General features: G+C 45.4%; 1 protein-coding gene across 5 annotated transcripts in view; it reads right to left on the bottom strand.

Moving 5' to 3' along the window:
* The window catches only part of LOC124472688 (receptor-type tyrosine-protein phosphatase F), a 112,129-nt gene that overhangs the window by 63,795 nt on the left and 26,894 nt on the right, over positions 1 to 21,440 (bottom strand). For all 5 annotated transcript variants that reach the window (XM_047027661.1, XM_047027660.1, XM_047027663.1 and 2 more), the window contains exons 2-3: positions 11,379 to 11,557; positions 259 to 404 (exon numbers count right to left, since the gene is read on the bottom strand). In XM_047027661.1, the coding sequence (XP_046883617.1) occupies positions 259 to 404; positions 11,379 to 11,481 (249 nt within the window). In that variant the 5' untranslated portion in view covers positions 11,482 to 11,557. The remainder of the gene's footprint in view (positions 1 to 258; positions 405 to 11,378; positions 11,558 to 21,440) is intronic.

Genomic DNA, 21,440 nt, shown 5'->3' with positions numbered 1-21,440 from the left:
GAGAATCAAATCAGGAGGAGAGTGAAAACATGTGAACCTAGATGAAGCAGACTATATATATATATATATATATGTGTGTGTGTGTCTGTGTGGGGAAGAGTCACTCTCTCTAAAGGTGAATGTGCATGGGGATTCTTTAGGCCAGTATATGTGTGTGTGTGCATGAGTGTGTGTGCGTGTGTGTGTACAGCGTGCGTGTGAGCCGGCAAGAGCTTGCCTGTCGGCGCTCACATAACCCAGGGCTACGGGTGCACACACCTCAAAGCGCTGGGAGCTGACTTTCTTCCCCTTCTTCATCCAGGTGATCCTGGGCTTGGGCTCTCCCGTCGCCTGGCACACAAACGACGCCACTCCGCCCGAGATGCCCGTCTGGTCCTCAGGGGTTTTGACGAAACTCGGCGTGCCTGAGAGCGTCACAGAGAAGAGAGAGGGTGGAGAGAAAGAAAGGATGTTAGCGCCAAGGTCACACACAGCTTACCATGTAAAACGGGTTACCTACGGATATCGTTTACTCGATAACAAAGCCGACAATAAAAGAGTTCTTGGTTATTGTGGCTGTGAACACCTGTGGCTGGATGGTGGAAGAAGCTCACAGTCTCTGTGTGTCTTCACCCTCAGCTTTCTGTACACAAAGCTGGGATGAAGGCACTCCAAAAACAAGGGTGTTCCAGGCCTTAATATGTTCTCCGAAGGAAGTAGACAATCAAAAATATGGACTATCCATCCAGCAAGGAGCACAGTCCATGGGTAGAGGACACTCAAATCATCCATCAAATTACAACCGTTTCGATTAAACTTCAAATCAACCCCTTCCAAACGCCGAAGGGGACACGGTGTTAAAGTCTCTGTTGTTGCTATGCTACAATGTTATTACAGAACGCTCCATTATATTTCTACTGTTCATGTGTTGACAAGGCCAAGCTTAAAACATCAGCACAGCTTTTTCCTTTGTTTTCATTCCTCGCGCACATGTCGTATTTCAAGTGTGACGGAAACAGGCTAGTGCCACGCCCTGCAGCTTAGCATGTCCAACGGCGAAACCCATTCAAGCACCACCCCAACTAGGTGACATCAAAACAAATATGTACACTAACACATGATGCAGAACCTACTAAACACGCCATTGAACACCCTGCACTGTAAAGTAATCTATAACATGCTGGAGATTTTTACAGCCCTTATTATGTTCCGTGCTACATCATGTTTCATCTTCAGTTCTGTAAGCAGCAGAGGAGGGAAGCTCACCTCAGCCCTAGTCATGGAGGGGGGACCCTGCCCACACAGACACACTAGGCTTTGAATTATCACTGTATCGCTGTGTACACATGTGGTGTGTGTTTACCCGGAACAGAACACAACATGGAAAACCAGTCTTCCCCCACAAGCCTCTGTCTTTTTGTGTGTGCTAATATAAGATTCGCGGGCAACAAAATCAATATCTAGTTAACATAACATAGCACCTCCTGCTAGACACACACGCAGTGTCTCTGTCTGCTAGGGCTGAATCATCCTCCTGCTCCTTGCCAATGCTACTCTATGGATTTATGTGTGTGTGTGTGTGTCTGTGTGTGTGCGTGAGAGAGCGTCTGTGTGCTGTGCATGCGTGCTGGAGTGTGTGTGTGAGAGAGCGTCTGTGTGCCGTGCATGCGTGCTGGTGTGTGTGTGTGTGTGTGAGCGTCTGTGTGCCGTGCACGCATGCTGGTGTGTGCGTGTGTGAGAGAGCGTCTGTGTGCCGTGCATGCGTGCTGGTGTGTGTGTGTGTATGTGTGTGTGTGAGAGAGCGTCTGTGTGCCGTGCATGCGTGCTGGTGTGTGTGTGTGTGTGAGAGAGCGTCTGTGTGCCGTGCATGCGTGCTGGTGTGTGTGTGTGTGTGAGAGAGCGTCTGTGTGCCGTGCATGCGTGCTGGTGTGTGTGTCCTCCCGCTGCTGGCAGGAGGAGCGGGGGGGGGGGGGGGGGGGGGGGGGGGGGGGGGGGGGGGGAGAGGAGTGGTGACGGTGTGGCACATGTTGTCCTTGCTCGAGGACATCTCCACTGCAGCTCAGCTTCTTTTAACCCATCACCACGACCATGTACCCTGACTGTGTAAGCACTAGATTCGAGATATGTGAACTGCGTGCTACAAAAGGAGGGAGGTATACTGCAGGGAGATTGTGTGTGTATGGGTGTGTGTTCGTTTTTCGGGGGGGAAAAGGAAGTAAGGTCAAAACTAAAGTGCACAAGGGAGACAGTGAGATAAAAACAGGATAAGGCTGTCTGTGTGGAGATTCCATTAAAAAACAAACAGGTGAAGTGGCAGTGAGTGTGGACTGTGTTTCTAGGCCTGCCTGTGTACCTGCACTGTGTAGCTACATGTGTATGCAATCTAATCCAACACATCCCGCCAGCTCACCCCTGACCTCTCCCACTACCTCTGCCAACCTGACATTTAAATGACATTTTCTCCCGACTCTCGCTGGAGACAAGGTTTTGATTGACATGACATCATAAATACACCTTTTCAATCCTTTAGATGAGGATTTTTTCGAAAGAATGACAGCGGCAAAACTGCACGGCAATCGCGAGAGAAAGCAAGGGATGGAAGAAGTCTCCTGATATGGATGTGTGCATCAGTGCCCTTAAAGAGTTCACAGCATCAAGATTTGATTAGCATCATTCAGATTTCGAGTTGTTTTCGGGTAACATCTGTCAACAATATTTCTGTTAATGTTTATCATCATCATATGGGGGTCATTTCCATCTCTGCTAAGTGCTACAATCAGGGGGCATTAAGCAGATTAGCGCACATGCTTCAAAATAAACACACAGACTTAAAGCCTGTATAGTGGTAGCTATAACAGGCTGAATCAAATCTGGGAGTTTTTTCTTTTGGGGTGGGTGAAGTGGGGATTGGGGGGTTAGAGTGGGGATTGGGGGAAGGGGCACGACCTCACAAGAGGGCACTGGTAGCCCTTGATGAATTAATCCTCTTAACCAGACTACCATCTCTCTTCACAAATCTTCAGCGTTGACCTTTGAGAGGACCTTGACAGAGTGTATTTTGGGATGTGCGCCCTTGATTTATGCTTCCTTGAATATGCTTGGTAGCCCTCAAACATCAGCCTTGACCCGGGCCCCTCGACATTTTTGGGGGTTAGGGTACCCTACCAATTCTTACATTTGGATGGTAGGGGTTTGCTCATGCCGAATCTATTTCCGGAAAGTTCTTATTTCTTATGTTTTGTTGTAGTCCTATATTTCTGTCTAAACTGGCATTTTAGGAAACCCTGCTGGTAGACAATTTTCATCAGCTCTTTTCTACAAGAAGAAACACCCAGCCTCCCAATTTTTCATAGTTTAGTTCTATTTTCAGCCTGTCAGACATGACATAGCCACATGAGAAATACAGTGAGATGTGTCAGACTACCACACAGTGACCTGTCTGGGTATGTTAGCAAATCCTTCGCTTAGCGCTGGAGACAGCCAGTGTGATGAGAAAGTCTTTAAGCAAACACAACCGAACTGTTACATTTATTTCATTTAAATTTAGGTTTGTTTTCCTCTCTGCCATCTCCATGGGAACACCACTGCGGAAGCTACTGTAATCCAAACTGTCCACAGAAAGATTACTTCTCCCCTCCTCCTCGTTCAGGCTTCAGGTTATCTATTTCCAGATATCCCCCTCACTTTACATTGACAGACGGGTGTTTTCTCACTTAAAACACCAGAGATAGGCACACCGGCCACCAGATTAGATCTGGCCCCCAGTCAGCCTATTGACAAATCTGCATAGATCCCTGTGATAGATTGCATTGAGGCAGTCCATTATACTGCCCTGCGGTGTGTGTGGGGGGATTAGCGGGGTGTTCTCAGGTTAACTTGTGCCTACAGCGGTGTCGCTGGGATCGGAGGTCAGGGCAGAAATGAAAGACACCTGAGGTCTTGACCTGCCAGGTCCTTGGGGTATTGTTAGAGACTCTTTTGTTCCAAACCAAACAAATCCCGAGGTGTTGGAACAGGTGACCAGGAACACCTGTCAACACACGCATTACCCTTTGACCTTTCCCGTCATGCATTCGGCAGAGCAAGGGCAGGTTAAGGTGGTGGCTTGGTGAAGAATGAGGCAATTGAAAATGTGTCACGTATCAGTGAAGGGGCAAGAAAGGGGGGTGCTTGTCAAATGAATAAATGGGAAAATGGCTTGGTAGTGTATTTATCATGATATAGGCTCCTCATTCAGTGTGTGCTGTAAAGCTTCTGGCAACAGCGGTGCTATGGCATGTTTCCCAGGCAGCTGTACTGAAGATTCCCACTTCATGTCGGAAGGCTCCGGAGAAAAGACAGTAATGAATGCAGAGACAGCAGGGAGTCAATGGCACTGGTGTGGACAACAGTTTGTGGATTCCCAAGTTCTGCTAGAGCACCCATTGAGAGCCACTCTGCTGAGCTGAGTGCCAGGATCGATATGCCACGGCCGAGTGGTAACCATTCATTCTAATTAATAATGAATTAGCAAGTTATCATTTTCACTCGGCACACTTAGCGGGAATTTGTCAGATGGAATCAGCTGTGGTTGCTTTTAATGGGACCTTTCCATTAAGGTGTTTTTTCAGACCATTTGCAGAGTTGCATGCTTTATTGGAATGAAGCCCATAATGCAGTCTCCCTGGCTAGTTATTTACCTAGATCAAGTAAAAAGCCTTTCAGTCTGCCTGTTTAATTTCATAAACATTATGTAGCTGGAACTAACTGCACCAATATTTGCTTTATTGTAAATATAACACTGTAGCAGTAGCTTGCACTGACGAACAATCAATAACAGGCTATGTTGTTCATGAATACCAATGACCTAACCAAAGAAAGAAGCGCAGCCTCAAAAGGACAACATCCAAGCCATTTAGGCCAAACAACTCAGCCACAACCTAAACATGCTCTTACTAAACAAACAGGTTTTTATCACCCCCATTATAGGCAAGATCAACCTCTCTACTGGAAAATACACACGCAGAAAGAACAACAGCATTAAACTTTCAACCCTCCCTACGACAATCAGGAAAGGCTTCTATCTGGGCCCTCCAGCTTTCATTGAATTATTCAGGACGGAGGAGAGAAGAACATAAACTCTGAGTGCAATTACCCAACTCTCTTCTCCTCCCCGTGTGAGCAACATTAACACTATTAGAGCTTTTATCCTTACAAGACTTGAGAGGCGGATACAGTAGCTATGTCCCCAGTCTGACTCTCCAACACTGCCTGGTCTTGACAATACGCAATTGTTTTGAAGAAGAATGGGCATTCAATACCTAAGGTACTGGCCAACACAGCCAAGGTGAGCTTTCATAGCTGCTATTTATAAATGCCGTTGTTTAGGCTCTAGTGGGTGTTTGATGATATAGATCTTCCCCACATTAAGATGAGTTGTATCATATAAAAAGGTGGGCCTGAGGTTTTGCATGACTTCAGGCGTTTCCACTGGCGCCCTCCCTGTCTGTTCAAACGTGCCACGTTACCTGTGGCCAGGCATGTCATCAAGATATCAGTTCAAAGAGACAAGGCAGACAAAGATGCACTGTAGTGGTGTGTCTAGAAATTCTCTGGCCACATAACACAACATTTATTTTTAATAGGACACAGTCAATTGAACACTAGTGCTTTCAGCTAATGTAACGAATACTAAACAATTAGATGTTTTGAGCTTTAGCTATAAGCTTCTTCAATACATTTTTCTTCTGAGACCTATAGCTCCTTGATTTAGGTTAGGTATTTGATCTTGGTAGTAACTGCTACATTCACAGCGAGTGAGAAGGTGTACAGATCCTCTCTCACTGTCGAGAGAAACCCAAACTGAAACCCATAAGCAGCGGATCATTCTAGGTGCTTGCTTGCCAGAAACATCTCCCACTGTACGGCTCCACTACAATTGTTAGACTACACACTCTTTCTTTTCAGGTCTTAAAAATAATTTTTTGAACATAAGAAGAACATAAATGTCACATTTGTTTTGCTGTTTTAAACTGACTTGATTATAAAAAGGCAGAATCATACACTGTGTGCAAGACAAATAACGTTCTGATGCATCTTCACCAGAGTTCCTCTCAGTTGCAGAACAGTGAAAGGAGGAAAACAACATTTGAATGTATGACTATGCAGCGGCTGGAGCCCTTTGTGATGTTAATGGTCAACTAGTCTCTAAAGTGGAGGTGGGAGGGGCTTAGAGGAGAGGGATGGCAGGGGGCTTTGTTAATGCACTTGGCTAAAGGGCAGCCGTCACCTAGGCATGGCCCCTGTCATTGATGGACCAGTTGTGGGGAAAGGGCTAAGTGATCCCCAGGGGGAAGATGGGTGGGGTGCGCGAGGGAGGGCCAGAGATCAGTGAATGCAGGAAAGGCATGGTGGGGGTGGGGGGGGGAGGGGGTAGAGGGGGTAGGGGATTGACTCAGTCAGTAGAGTATTCAGAGAGTATCAAGACCCCTCTTTTGGGACTTATGTCATCCATCACAATGCAACCCCCTGTCTGACCCCACTAACCTTATTAATTTGTCTCCCTGAAATTAGCTTTCCCAGAGAGACCTCCCTTGTTATTGTTCTCCCATATTTCATCCCCTTGCCCATCCTGTACAGGGGTCTCAAATTGTTGTATTCACCCCCAAACGCACTGTGGGTGAAATTTAATTACGCTACTGTAGGGACTTGGACCAACAAACAGACCCTGGCTCAGTCTATAACCAACAATCCTGAGAGTCTTGGTCTAATACTTAAACATTTGATTTGCAGTCAAGACAACCTACTGATAAAAAAATAAAAATAACTAGATCACAGGTATGTTTATGATACCGTTTTCCCAGGCTGTTTTGCGTGATTTTAATTGGCTTTAATTGTGCCTTGGAGGAGCACATGATAAACAGCAGAGCTAAAGTGACTGTAAATGAAGGAGCATTAGGCTGCATATGGAAAGGTGCAAATGAATCCTTGGACACTTTGAATATGAATAATAGTATGATTTATAGAGTGGTCCAATGAGTGGTTTTGTGTGGGGATATTTATTTCCAATAAAACTTTGAGTGATTTCATCGCATGGCAAGAATTACCTCTCAGCATTCACTGTTTGATGCCAAACATGTATCTGTAATAATGACAGACCGACAGAGAGACACACATCAACCCAATTTTCATGTTGAGAAGACCCCTCTACTCCCTGTCAGAGATCCCCATAAAAATCTTGACATGTGGATGATGTGGCTAATGTGTGCATAAACCTAACAATGGGAAACAGTTAGATTGAAATGTCTTGAGCCATTACTCCATGTGCCCTCTCTGGAAAGGACACTTGCTTGTCCTGTCATTTGATGGCGGTGTTGAATCCAGGCCATGGTGAAGGGTTTGGGTGACTGCCTCTGGCCCTGCAATCCAGCCGCCTAATTAAACTATTAATCTCACATCATTAACCTCTGACGACACTCACTCCCCTCCGCCATCCTGACATTGCTGCACCAGGAACATGAAAAGCTTTTTCTCTTTCTCTCTCTCTCTCTCTCTCTCTCTCTCTCTCTCTCTCTCTCTCTCTCTCTCTCTCTCTCGCTCTCTCTCTCTCTTCCTTTTTTTCCATTCCATTTCCTACCTTCTTAGCCTCCCTTCCTCTTCTGTCCATTCCTCACCGCCTCTGCCCCCTCTTGATGCATTCTCCTCTCCCCCTCCCTCTCTTGGACAGTATAGTCTGTAGACCACAGCTGTGGACTAACAGTATTAGGCTCCAAGTGCTTCACCGTGGTGGATGTGGTTACTTTTAATTAAAAAGAATCCATTTCCATCCATGTCAATTTTAGCTGGGTGACCATATGGACACTTAAAAACACAATCCAATTTCCAGCCGCCCAATACCCTTCTACGCCAACCTCTCTAACCCCCCCTGTTCTCCACTTTCAAGTCTAAACAAACAATGGATAATTGATTTACAAAGGTTTCCACTCCTCTCATACAGTACATTCAGCTTCTAGTGGTTGAAACAATTCGAAAACACACTTTTATTCTTTCAGAGGCTTTTAAGCATCACATTAAAGGAATGGGAAGGCAATTATGTCCCGGCTGTGAATGCAATCCAGTCATTTGCCATTTAAGTGATATTAGGCTAACAAGTTTTGTTCAGACTCAAGTGTCTGACGTTGTCTTGGTTGGTAAAGTCAAGCTAACCTTTGAAAGCTCCTTAGGATGCCTTATTAACCTAGCTGCCAGGGGGAGTGGAAGGAACACCAATGACAAGCTCACTGGACTTAACTCTCATGAAGACAACACATGAAAAGCAGGCCCAGATTAGAACACGATAGAGCAGGGAGGGGGGCCCCACACATACATCACAGGCACATTAACGCAAATGAAATAACTCAAAATGACAGCACAACAAAAAGATAACCATTACATTTAAGTGCAGTGCTATGTTGTGGGTGGTGGGTGACTTTGAGTACGACCTTCCTTGAGTGCTGGTCTATTGTGTACTGGAAAGGCTGTGGAAGGAGGGGCTGATTAGACTAGGCTCCCCAGGGATCGATGGGACGTCTGAGATCAGCACTCTGGGTAATCACACGTCGCTCGACAGGCTTCAATGATGATATGAGATAAATGATGTCACAATGTCACATAGAACTGGAACAATCATGGGTGGGGGGTGGGTGTGCTTTATGCCATGTACTGTACTATTGAAACAGATGAAATTGTTCAGGCCTGCAGCACTAACTGGACGGTGTCCAAAACCACAAACCAATAAACCTTGTTTAACAAGGTGGGAATGGTTTGAAGTAAGTAATTAAGTACTGTAAGCACAACAGTAAGTTTGCTCTTTAAGCATCCTGAACCAGCACGAACCCTTCCAAAAATGGGAAGCAGACGACCGCAGAGTTTTAGACCTTCTGGTCTCTGGAATCTAGGTAGGATCCAGATTCCTCCAGTGGTTGCTCGGTCTATTGAACATCCTATCAAGGCTGGCAATTGAGAACATTCACAGACACAGTAATCACAGGGTTTGTTTGGTGCAGCCAGGCACTCCACCCTGTATCTGTCTACCATGCCTTGTCATTCTTTCTACTATCAAGTACACATAGGCCTAACTGAGACCCATATGAATTACAGACAACAAATGCACACAACCCCTCCATTTGTGGTGGCTGTTATCCCTCCCCCCCCCCCCCCCCCCCCCCCCCCGTCTTATTCTAATTCTGTGTTTGTTGGTAGTCTACACTCCAGGTAATAGTAGGCCTTCAGATTTTCACATGCATTATACTCGATTCCAACATTGTTTCGAATGAATGCTCCGGCCTTAATGTTAATGTAATTTCTATATTTATCTTATTTCTCCCTTTTTCAGTTGTCGACAGTTGCTTTGCCCTGTCCTTGCATGCCATCCGTCTCCTTACCTCCAGTCCTCACAAACACTATTGAATGACTATTGAATGACTATTGAATGTGGATCAGTGCCAATGTGCACCACCAGAAGATGCCACTTACAGTTCATCACGGCATCAGACATCCCACAAAGAGCATCTTTGTCTGGTAATTAAAAGGCCTGGCTGGGTCTTTTTTTTATCTTGTAATGATATGATTACTCAAACTGGGGACCAGCGGGGACCTGCTTTCATAGACACACAGGGACAGTTGACATAGAAGGCATGTATATAGAATAGAAAGGCAAGCAGCACACTAAAGGTTTACTCATAGCCAATTATTGTTGAAGACAAAAGCTGCCACCTGCTACAAAAAATGATTGACACAATTGTGTAGGCAGGCTGGTGTACTTTTCTTTCTTGTACTTTTTGTTGTCTGGCAAAACCTTCGCATTAGCACTGTTCTTTTTTCCTCACACTCTTAGCCCGCTCTGCTAAAACACATGGAACATACAGGATGTGAAAATGTGATTGAATCAGTCATTAGATAAAGGCTCTCCCAGAATGTAGTAGTGGGAGCCAGTAATATAGGAATGAGGTCAGCTTAATTCTGGCCCAGCTTTCAAATCTAAGGAGAGAGAGAGAGAGCGAGAGAGAGAGAGAGTGACAGGAAGGAGTGAGATGTGGGATGGGGGGGTGGTACAGTAAAACAAATCCTATCTGAGCTTCGTAGAGCAGGTCTAATTGAATTACAGTAACCCTGTGACGGAGGCCTCACAGGGGTCATGCACAGAATTAATTTTGTCCCTGAACCTGGGTGCTGCAGGGCACTGTCTCACACCCAACCCCTGCAGCCTCTGGCCCTAGTGACAGTGACACATCTTTCCGAATGCTATAGCCCTAACATCCATTCAGTCACAGGGGCCAGGAGAGCCAATTCACTTCAAACCATCCTTTTCTGCCAGAGGCACACTACTGTTACAAAAGCTACCTTCTAAATGCCGCTGTTGATGCTTTCTTTACTGGAATTCACCAAGGAGACTAAATGTAAATGGACTGAAGCAGTATGTTCTAAGTCTAATTAGGCAGTAAATTGCACAGCATGAGTTGATTTCTTTTAAACGTCTAAACCAGGGGTGTCAAACATACGGCCCGCGGGCCGGAACCGGCCCCCAAGGAGGTTCGATCAGGCCCGCAGGATAATTTGAAAGTGGAAAAAATGCATAAAAGACATGGAATTAATATTTTTAATTCGCTGCAATTCATGGATTTTGGTGGTTTCTTCCGGATTGTGCCGGCCCAAAGAGCCGAACTATCGGCGCTTTGAAAATGAACAGCGTCATCTAGCAGCCGTTTAAACTGGCTGAATGAGGCGTAGTGGTTGTCTCCGACGGTAGACTACCCTACGTTATTCAATATTTAATTAAGGCTACATGTGTTCATTTTGATCTGATATTAGTGCTCACACATTAAAATGTTGTGATACATCCGTAGGCCTTTAGAATTATGTCATTTTCTCACAGTAAAAGTTAAAGAATATCTTACGAGATTCACTCGACTGGGGCGCGAACTTGGGATCCCAGATTCGCATTAACAATATGTAGTCGTACAACGCTTTAACCAACTACACCACCGAAGAGATCATTGCTTGTTAAAGCGGTTGGACGGACTTTATACGATATGGTCTTTATATCAATTAAACTAGATAACACAGAAGAAAGACATGATATTTTGATTATTTATAGCAGAGTATGGTATAATTTTAATGGTCCGGCCCACTTGACATCTCCCTAGGCCGTATGTGGCCCACGATGCGAAATGAGTTTGACACCCCTGGTCTAAACAAACAATTAATATGCAAGCAGAAAATGCGGCTACACTCTGAAAAGCGACGCTTCTTTTAGGAGGCAGCTGACAAATGAAATGACATTATCGGCACTGTTGCTCTTAACCCAGATACAAAGTCCTAGTCCTCGTGTCTGGCTTTAAGGCTAACACAAAGGGATTTTACAGTTCCAGAGTGGTACTTACTGTCTGCATGGGAGCAGACCACCATACAGCAGAGCAGAAGCAGCATGACTGGTGCTGCCCCTCTGTGCTGGAGGGGCACAGGAGGCTGGATGTTAGGCACCATGTTCCAGGTTGGCACAGCTCCCCCTCGGTCCCCACAAGAAGACACTTCCCACTCTTGGATGATCAAAACCTAACACCTGGGAGGAAACACAGAGAGAGCAGAGATGACAAAACATTCAGATTCAAAGTGTTGCTCATTTGCATGAATTCCAATGTGCATGACAGCAGACAAGTATAAGAGCCTCGTGTAAACACCAACAAACTAGCATCTGGAGAAGTGCCTATTAAAAGGCACGTTTGCAAATAAAAAGCAGTGTAGTCTATATCTCAACATGATCTCTCTAAAGACATAATAACCTTATCATCTGCAGTTCTTCAAGTATCAAAAAATACAAGTTCAAGTCGAACAATAAGCTCCTTCAGCATTACAGCTTAAAGTGAAGTGAAGGTATAACAATGAGAAAATGATCCTGGAGAGAAACAAAGGCTCAAGGGGATACCAGGACTCAGGCCACCCCCTCTAGCCCCCCTCTAACCCAGCCTACCACAAGAGGTGAACTGGGGGACCTCCCAAAGGCTCACTCCCTGAGGACCCCTGGCCATTTAATGTTCCCATTAAGAAATTGAAACACTGTCTTCCAGATGGGACTCAAATCTCACGAAGTGCTATGATATCACAGCATGGGAACACACACACGCACGAGTAAACACTTAACACACGCACAAATCCTCCCCGGGGAAAGTGGGTCTGGACGTGGTTGTGGTGGCAGGTGTTCGACAAATTAACCATCATTATGCTAGCTCTTGAATGTATTTCTCCCCTTTCCAGTTCTTCGAGATTGGTGGAGAGACCGGCAAGAAAACAAACCGACAAACATTTTGGCAAAGCCTTTCTAATTAATTTTTACATTTGGAACAGGCATCAGGGAGCAACTGGGATGTTGAGATGTCGTCTCTCCTTGGCTCATTCTAAAGCCATATTAGCCTAAAGGCTGTCATGCTGTCCAACCACTAACTCAATTAGTCTCCATTGCCAAACTGGACAAGCTTACTGCACACAAAGTATCCTAACTCAATCACGTATCCCTCTACCCTTCCCCATGGCGATAAAACAAGTTCAAATGAGGGGAAGTACAGTGCACCTGAGGAGGAAGAGGATACTTCACTTTTTTTCTGGGAATTTACAAAGGAAGACTGGCAGACAGCTGCATGACAAAAAAACGACATGAGAAAAGTTTAGAACAAAGTCTCGGCTGATTCTTGGAAAATCCTTTGACATGAATCCTGCAAAAAGCTTTTGGCGAGAGTTCAACAGATATTGAATTGGGAAGTTTCTTAACTTTGGTTCTGACTCAGTGCATGCTGTACAGAGCGAAGCTCATAAGCGTTGTGAAAGGAAAAGGAACAAAGTCTGGCCAATCCCACAGTCTCTTCCAAACCTACAGAGCTTTGTGGGTGGTCAGTCAACTTTAGTCTAGTAAGTTAACTAAAGTAGAGGTGTCAGGGATACAATACATCTAGTATTCTGAAGAGAATGAAACCTTGCTTTTCTTAAGCCAGGGAAGGTGTTGAGTAGCCCATTACTCATGAGCATTTCAATGCGCGTGGAAACACCGAGACACATAGACCTACACAGGGCCATCTCTTCGACCACCCCCTTTATGAAGCAGGGCCAAGAAAAACATTGTGGGAGGGAGGTCTTAACAAGGGGAAATTTCATCCCAACTCTCCTTTAATCTTTTCTGACAAGTTGCTTGGCACAGAAAGGAAAGATGGATGAGTGGAGAGGAGTGACGTGAAGGAATGGTGTGCTGTGCTGTGAGTCACTGCTGGCGCTGCTGGCGCATCACCTAGGCACGTCTGAGAAGAGGTGGAGTGAGAAGTACTGGCAACAGATAACTCTGTCACGATTTGCTACACCAGACCAAGTGCTAGATTTGACCATGAATGACTTAATTGCATTTTGAATAACCCCTCGTGTCAATGTTCACTTATGGGTGACATCAGATGATACTGTGAAAAACACTTACATTCTATCCTCCCCATCTAGGCCCTGTTTCATTCACTGGTCTTGAGAAAGCGGCTCATTGTAGGGCGCTAAGCCCAAACAGCCAAAGAAAAGCTGATACACTGAATGCTAGGAAGTGTGCCAAAGAGCGAATTAAACCCCAAGACCCTTCACACGGCTAAGGGAACCTTAAAGTTACAGAAAGAAAATACCTTAAGTTAACTTAAAACCACATTCATGGTTTTTCTTCAATTTCATATTCAAGTTTTTTGGCTCAAAGTTTTGTTTTGCCTTTTTTCCTGTGTGAGAATGACATTAGTTGGAGTCGGAAGGTAGAGAGCGAGGCTGATAGACTTGGCTGCTCGCCGTGCGCCGAACCGTCAGCAGTGGAGGGATATCTTTCACAGCAGATGCCAGGGAGAGGCAGATGCTTTTCATCTTCAATGAGACGGATTCCTAGAGCCATGTTTATTCTTTATTTATTTAACTACTTATTATCCCAGTGCGGCTTGGCACCTCCCTGCTGCACGCAAATACAGTGGAACATTTGCTGCGAGACTGCCTGTGTGGGGGGGGTCTGGGCGTGTGTGTGTGCAATAGAATGTGTGTGTGTGTGTGTGCGCACTGTGTAGCAAAACCTGATTCTGCAACAGCAACACACCGCAGGAAAAGCCAGGCGTTGTGATCTGGAAAATGAGCATGTGGCTCGGAGAACCGCGTCGCTCTGTTTACCATCGTGTGGGAGTGAAGGAAACGTAGAAAAACAGGTCAGGAGTTTGCGCCTATTCTGTGAATAAGCATGTGAATGTCTGCGTTTCAGTGGGACTTTGTGGGTGCATACTGTTTGTGAAGGTGATGCATACTAATTACTGTAGACAATGGGGGGTACTCAAACGGCATGGCTGTATTAGCCTGTGAAGTCAAGAATGACAACAGGACCACCATTCGCATCAGGTCAACATTTCAGCATCTACTCCCCACATTCACTGTGGGTATGTTTATCCCATCTAAAACACAGCTTCGCAGAGACATGTGGAAAACGGCATCAGCACCAGCTCTGCTGTGACAGAGAGCTGAGGTGCCCATCTTAAACCGTATGGATCAGTCATTTGCAACACGGGTCAAACGCCCTAAATAAGCCTCGTTCAGGAGCGCTTTAGAGTCTCGGGAGGTGTAGCCACCTATTCACTGACACAGGCAGACTGAACAGGCAGTGTAATAACGCTGCAGAGAAGAAGGCTGAATAAACAATGTAATTAGCTTAGCTCTCTCTCTCCCTCCCTCTCTCTCTGTGTCTCTCCTCTCTCTCCCCCCCTCCTCCTCCTCCCCTCCCCCCTGTTCTATAGCTCACCCTACGGTGAGATGAGATATACGTCTGCGTGTGTGTGGTGTGCAGACCTAATCATGGCCGTCTCTAGAGGTGATAAAGGCGACCCAGGGAGGGTTGTGTTGGCCCAGACTACAGGGCTCCATAAACACAATCACAGGCAGAGCGTTTGCACAGCAGCACTGTACAGCTCTGGCCTTTGATTGGGCTTAGTCCTCCATGCCATGGCAGCAAAACAGAGAGGGGGAGAGAGAGAGAGACAGACAGAGAAAAGCAAGACAGAAAGAGAAGCTGTCAGGAGACTACAACCCACCGCTGAGCCCAGTTGCTCATGGTGAGCCTAAGGTTTTCTATCATGATGTGATAGACATTAAAGATTGTCTTTCAATTGAAATGAAACAGGAAGGTAATCGAATAGCTTCCTTCAACTCAAAGTATGGCTGTTTTAGGAGCCCTTTACCATGCATGCGTTTTACAGTGCTGCTACAATACAGTGTATTGAAATTCAGTACAACAAAGGCCAATGTCCTGTAACCTTTATTCTTATTTTTTTACAACTAAGCTATTTTGTTTACCAGTCTGTCCTGTGGAGTTGATTGTAAATGCTTTACTGCTGGGTGCAAAAAAAAAGGCAAAGTGCACTTCACTGAAACGAGCAGCTAGTGAGAAAAACTGATTACGCCAAACAAAAAAAATGCAAAATTGACCCAACGTTTCCCGTGATAAACAACGACAAGGTCAGGAGCCGCTCCTCGACAACGCGTCATTCATATTAGACAAATGTGCGGGAGCTACCGAGCCACTTTAATAATTAGACATCAAATAAGAGAGTCATCACATCCACACAGACCGTTAAGACATGACACACACTCTCTGATGACGCACAGGGGTTCAGTTTGCTCAAGCTAGAGGACTGGATGCAGGGCTTGCCCTCAGATCACGTCAAGACTGGCAGACACCATGAGTCACTACGGCCAAGAATGGGAGGGCTGTTACGTACACTTCCATATGAAATAGTGTCGATTGGTATTCATTCCGGTTGACTGGACATTTAACAAAACTCAAGGACCTACATAAATTACCAGTGGAGTTGAGATTTACCGGCTCCTCTTAGGGACTACTCGTCCATATGGCTGCAGATCAATTGGTGGACGATTCAGATGAAAAGCTATATGTGTTATACAGAGCAGAAAAGACACATACAGGAGAGCCACTTCAATTCGAATTTATCGCTAAGTGATTATTGACGTTGTCGACGAGTGGAGCAAGGAATAAATGGCCAGCCCTACACAGAGCTAGAGAAAAGCCTGGTATGAAAGCCTGGAAAAATCACCCACGGATTCAATGTAAAACTGACATTCATCATAAAACAGCAATAAAATCTAATGAATCAGCTCAACTACTATTGAGAACATGGCTGGCCATCGCTTGGATCCTACCAGACTAAGTATTAAACCTATGGGTCACACAGGTCACTGCAAACAAGTAGAATTATTGCTGGTGGTAACTTAAACTGCTGGTCAAAAGATGCCTCGAAAGACCTTACATTTGTGACTATTTAAAAAATCGAATAACTTTCAACATTTTACTGTCCTGCTGCCAAAGTTGCCTACTTTAAAACCTGTCTCTTATAATCCAACATTACAGTGAGTCTAGCTGGGTGTCTACATTAGCTGAACATTTCAAAGACTATAACATCAGCATGAACGGCACATGTACGTGTACAGAAACACACAGTGGGCAGTCAGGAGAATGGGTTTGGATACGGCCACTTGAGGGTTTATTTGCAGGCAGATGGCATCATAAAATGACATGGTGGGACCAAGGCTTAAGCATGCATGTATACACACACACACACACACACACACACACACACACACACACACACACAAGCACACACACACCCTCACATAAAGAGCAGTCCAACCCTGCTGGCCCCTGAGGCTGTCTCTGGGAGTCTGGGTGAGAACAAGACAAACAGTGTGATGGCATGTCAAAAGGAAGCTGGCAAATGAGGGGTCCCTGGGCCAGGATCAATGTCTACCCAAACAGAAGCTCCTCTTCAGGCTCAGTCCAACCATGCTCATCAGTGGTTACTGAAAACAGGACACCAGCCCATGTGAAAACACCTTGGGCTTCCCTAGGTTTGTTAACAAGGGTTGTACAGAGGGCGTGTTCAATTTGCATCCTCTATAGACTATCCTACAATCTTTTTCCTTGTCTTTGTTTGCTTTAAGGATTGAGGGTCATTGTTGGTAATTCCTTCCTCGGGTGGTCCAATCAGGAGAAGGCAGTAGAGGGGGGGGGGTTCATGGTATTGAGCAGGTGTGTCTGTTTTGTGGTTCTAAATCAATTACCCCCAGCCAGTCAGTCAGTAGGCTGGTGCTAACGGTAGCAGGGCATTGTAAATCAGCTCTGTGTCAGGGTAGATTAGTAACTGTAACAGGCTGGAACCGAAAGCCCTCGGCCAGAAGGAAGACCCCAGGGGCTGATATAAGAGGTCATTCTGCTTTTCAAACATTTTCAAACTATGCGGCAGTTATATTCACACAAATAAGTCATACTGGTCTACTGGTCTGCACCAGCCGTGGCAGATTTGCGTCCGACTCCCCCGCCCCTTCCCCTCCCCCCCTTTAACCACTTTGTTGATGTAAATTATTTGAGCAGGACTGAGCTGTTTATTGAGGGACTGGTTAAGTTTATTTCATTTAACTGTCGTGTATGTGTGTGAAATACAGAATAAATAACCATCTGTGGACCAAAGTCCAGAAAACTACCTCCATGTTGACACAGTGAAGGGTTAGCCTAACAGAGGGGAGGGGGACAAACAGAGCACTGATGTTGTTCACCATTCACAGCATGTAAAGACATTGGGATACAGCTGATAGTGTCTAGTAATACGGGGGAAGACCACCCTAAAGCCTGAAACGTGCTTGTTGACAACACTAAAAAGGGCTTTCAGAAATGTAAGCTACTATCGCAATCAAAGGCAAAAATGTCTTAACACTGAGGAAAGTAAAGAAAGTCTAGTTGGTAATAGAGCTTTTTTGTGACGAGCCAATGTAGTAGTAGCCAATGGCATTGTACACCCAGAGAATTGGACCACAGACATGTAATCCTACTCCTTTTCCGCCAACTCCAGAAGGCTCTCTGTTATACCCCCTGCCTTACTCCGAAAAGAGCTTGATTCTAATAAGCCTCTCTGTCTTTCTGTCAGTCTCTGTCTTTCTCTATTCCCTAGTCTCTAACCCTCTCTGTCTGCCGTGCTCTGTCTGAGCTATGAGCCAGTCTGCTGGAGCAGATGGAGTCATATATCCCCATCGCTGTCCAGAGACCTGGGGATTTAAAATGTAAAAGAGCCTAGCTAGGAGGATCAGCAGGAACCTCCATAGAGGATCACAGACTTGGAGACACAACCACAAATACCCCAATATATTTCGAGACAAGTCAAAGAGTAGAACCTTGCAGAGTACCTGGCTGGACTACAGGAGACACTTTACTGATCTGAGATCTGCCAGTCAGCCCAAATCTCTCTTGAGGCTGGAGTTGACACAGGAGCTCCCCGGGCCATATCCCCAAATCACAAACGTAGGATTATATTACCCTGGCTCATTATTCTAAGCCTCCCATGAAGATGTGCGTCTCCTGATCTGTTGTGAGAGTTTGGGGGGTAAACTCCATCTCCAAGTGGCAGGCAGACAGACAGGAAGAGTGAAAAACAACATGCTCGGGCAGGGAGGAGAGGAGTGCTATCGATCCCTGGGTGAAAAGTGCAGTCCATTACACTGACACGGACAGAGCTACAGCACTGTTTTCCTCGGACATACTCATTACCACCTATGAATCTCTCTCTGCTACCACGACCACAAGACCATGGATGAATCTTCCGTCTATGGACAGTGTTTGAAATGGAGTTAAAGCTACCATTAAAGCCAATGGAACTTAAGTGCAGTAGTAAGAGAGCAAGGCTTAGCGCTATTAACAAAGATGTTTTCGTACTTCACAAATGACCCATTCTGTCTCTCTGTATCTCTCTCTCCTTCTCGCATGCACATACATGCACGCACACACATACACACACAATAACAGAGGTAATGAATGTACCTGCAGCCGAGGCAGTGTTTAGAGTATTAATTAGGCCCTTTTACAATGTACAGAAAGTGCAATTTAGCACAGCTGACAGTACAGACATAAAGACATTCCATGCAGCCACCCTCCCCCTCCCCCAAGCCAGCTGCCCAAATCTCTCCATCTCTCTCTCTCTCTCTCTCTCTCTCTCTCTCTTCTCTCTCTCTCCTCTCTCTCTCTCGTCTCTCTCTCTCTCCTCTCTCTCTCTCCTCTCTCTCTCTCCTCTCTCTCTCTCTCCTCTCTCTCTCTCTCTCTCTCCTCTCTCCTCTCTCTCTCTCTCTCTCTCTCTCTCTCCTTCTCTCCTCTCTCTCTCTCTCTCTCTCTCCTCTCTCTCTCTCTCTCTCTCTCTCTCTCTCTCTCTCAACCAACCAGTCTTTTTTGAACACTCGTGATTTCTGACTAAGACCTGTGATTTGCTGAAAAAGAGAATTCCGGCTAAATGTTCCGTGACACCTCATCTCTCTCTCTGACAACAATGAGAGTGGACAGAGGCCATCACAGAGAGGGAACCACAGACAGACCTGCCACTCAAACCAGCAGATTTTCAAAGCAGCCCTGTCAGGTCAACAAATCAAAGGCCATCACAGCCAATGTAGCACTCATCAAGAAGAGGTAACTCCAATACACAGCAGTGATAGGGACTTGTTAAATGCTAGATATCTTGCCAGGGCTTGTTATATTTGGTTGAACGTGTTCAGGCCTGTGGCGTCAGCTTTGATCCAGCTCGAGATAGACTGTCATGTCTACTTGGCTGGGGCTGGGGCTGAGACACCCAGAAACAGAACTCGCACTGAGGTGGCAGAAACACATCAACAGTGAACTCAAAACTAGCCTACGGCTTCCTACTCTCACGCAGGACCGGTGGAGGTGGATTTCATGTAGTTAGACCTTACCAACATCTGTTACTCAGTTGATGCTTAGCCTAGATACAGTATAACTAACTAACCAATCTCTGCTTGTGAAGTTAGATCTAAGGAACTTTTTTCCTTTGAAGTTAGGGCTTAAGTTTAGCCATACCAATGTGCACTGACAGTATTCAGGTCAAAAAGTTAATTAATTTAAGAAATAATTACTGAGGAAGACCTATGTAAGACAGATACAAGGAACTACTGTTGAGCATAACATGAAAGACTGTGTAACATGCTACATCAACAGGTCTGTAATTAACAAACAACACAACAAAACATGAACAGCAACATTTTAAAATAGTTTTTTTTATTCCATGTTAGTACATGATTGGCTTTTCCATGCTGTTGACCATGAAGTGGTCCACACTTCCAATGTGTGCTTGACTAGTAGGGTTCACCAGTGTACTAAAATCAAGAGATTTGTAGGGAAGATGCTAGTAAGGGATAAGAAGTTTAATCACCAAAATGCTAACCCCATACAACACACTTTGTCTCAATTGTGTAAAACATACACTATTTCAATGTTTTCTGTCAAGAAGGCACTTCCACAACCTGGGTCAAAATGCCTCCTCGGCAATGTTATTTTTGACCTTAAAAAAATTTGAGGGGTGCTGTAACTAGGCAGAATTAGTGGACTCGCATTTCAATAGCCTTGCATGGCATTGTTTCCCCCCGAAGCAAGCATAGCGCTCCTCTGAGAATACCCTCCGGACACAAGAATGCTTCATCAACACCCCAGCCCCCCCGCATCCTGACTCGGGCACAATGGGGTTGACCTGGCCCAGACTCACCAAGCTATAAATAAGAGAGGCTCCACTAATGAAACATAATGAATCTCCATCCATCTTCCTAAAACAAGCAGGGGTGCTGCTAGGCAGCCAGGGGAGAGACGAGTCACTGTGTGTGTTTGAGGAGGGCGACTATTGGACATACAAAGGCCAAACGTCACACAGATTACTAATGTGTCACAACATAGGCCTACCCTTTACACACACACCTCACACACTCACTAACAACTGTTCCAATTGCCACACCCACATACGCACGGACAAAACAGGTGCCCATAACTCTCTACTTGACAGAAGAAAAAGAAAAAAAAACCTTCTAAGCTCACTTCTCCTCGTATGAGATCAGCAGCAGTGAATCGTACAGAGAGGGATTCATCATGAGTATGGGAGAAAAGACTGAAGATCGATTTGGTAATCAAGTACAACACATGGGCAGTCTACACCAGACAGGCACTCCTAGAAAGTAGAGAAGAAGTGAACAAGGTCGACAGGGATAGGATATACAAACCCTCCTTTCCACTACTCCCATAGTGTCTTGGCGCAGACCAATCCATATTCCATTACAGTCTTTCTGTTGTTCCCTGTGGTTCCCATTTGTACTTATGCCATCACCTTACATGGTTTCGGTTCGAACAGAGACATTTACCACAAAGAAACTGACCTTTGGGTAACCCCGAAAGCCAGTCCACACTCCAAATAACCCCCCCCCCCCCCCCATCTCCATCTTTTCAATTTTCCGTTGTTACAAGTTTTCAAGTCGTAGAGTATCAAATGGCGGAGTAATAGCTAGAATTTCAAGAAGTACTCAATTTCCTGCATGTACTGTAAGTACTATTAGGCAACACAAATGTAAAATGTTCA

This window comes from Hypomesus transpacificus, chromosome 10, assembly GCF_021917145.1.
Source record: "Hypomesus transpacificus isolate Combined female chromosome 10, fHypTra1, whole genome shotgun sequence".
Taxonomy (NCBI): Eukaryota; Metazoa; Chordata; class Actinopteri; order Osmeriformes; family Osmeridae; genus Hypomesus; species Hypomesus transpacificus.
Note: the sequence above shows the minus strand (reverse complement) of the source record. Positions and strands in the feature narration are given on the sequence as shown.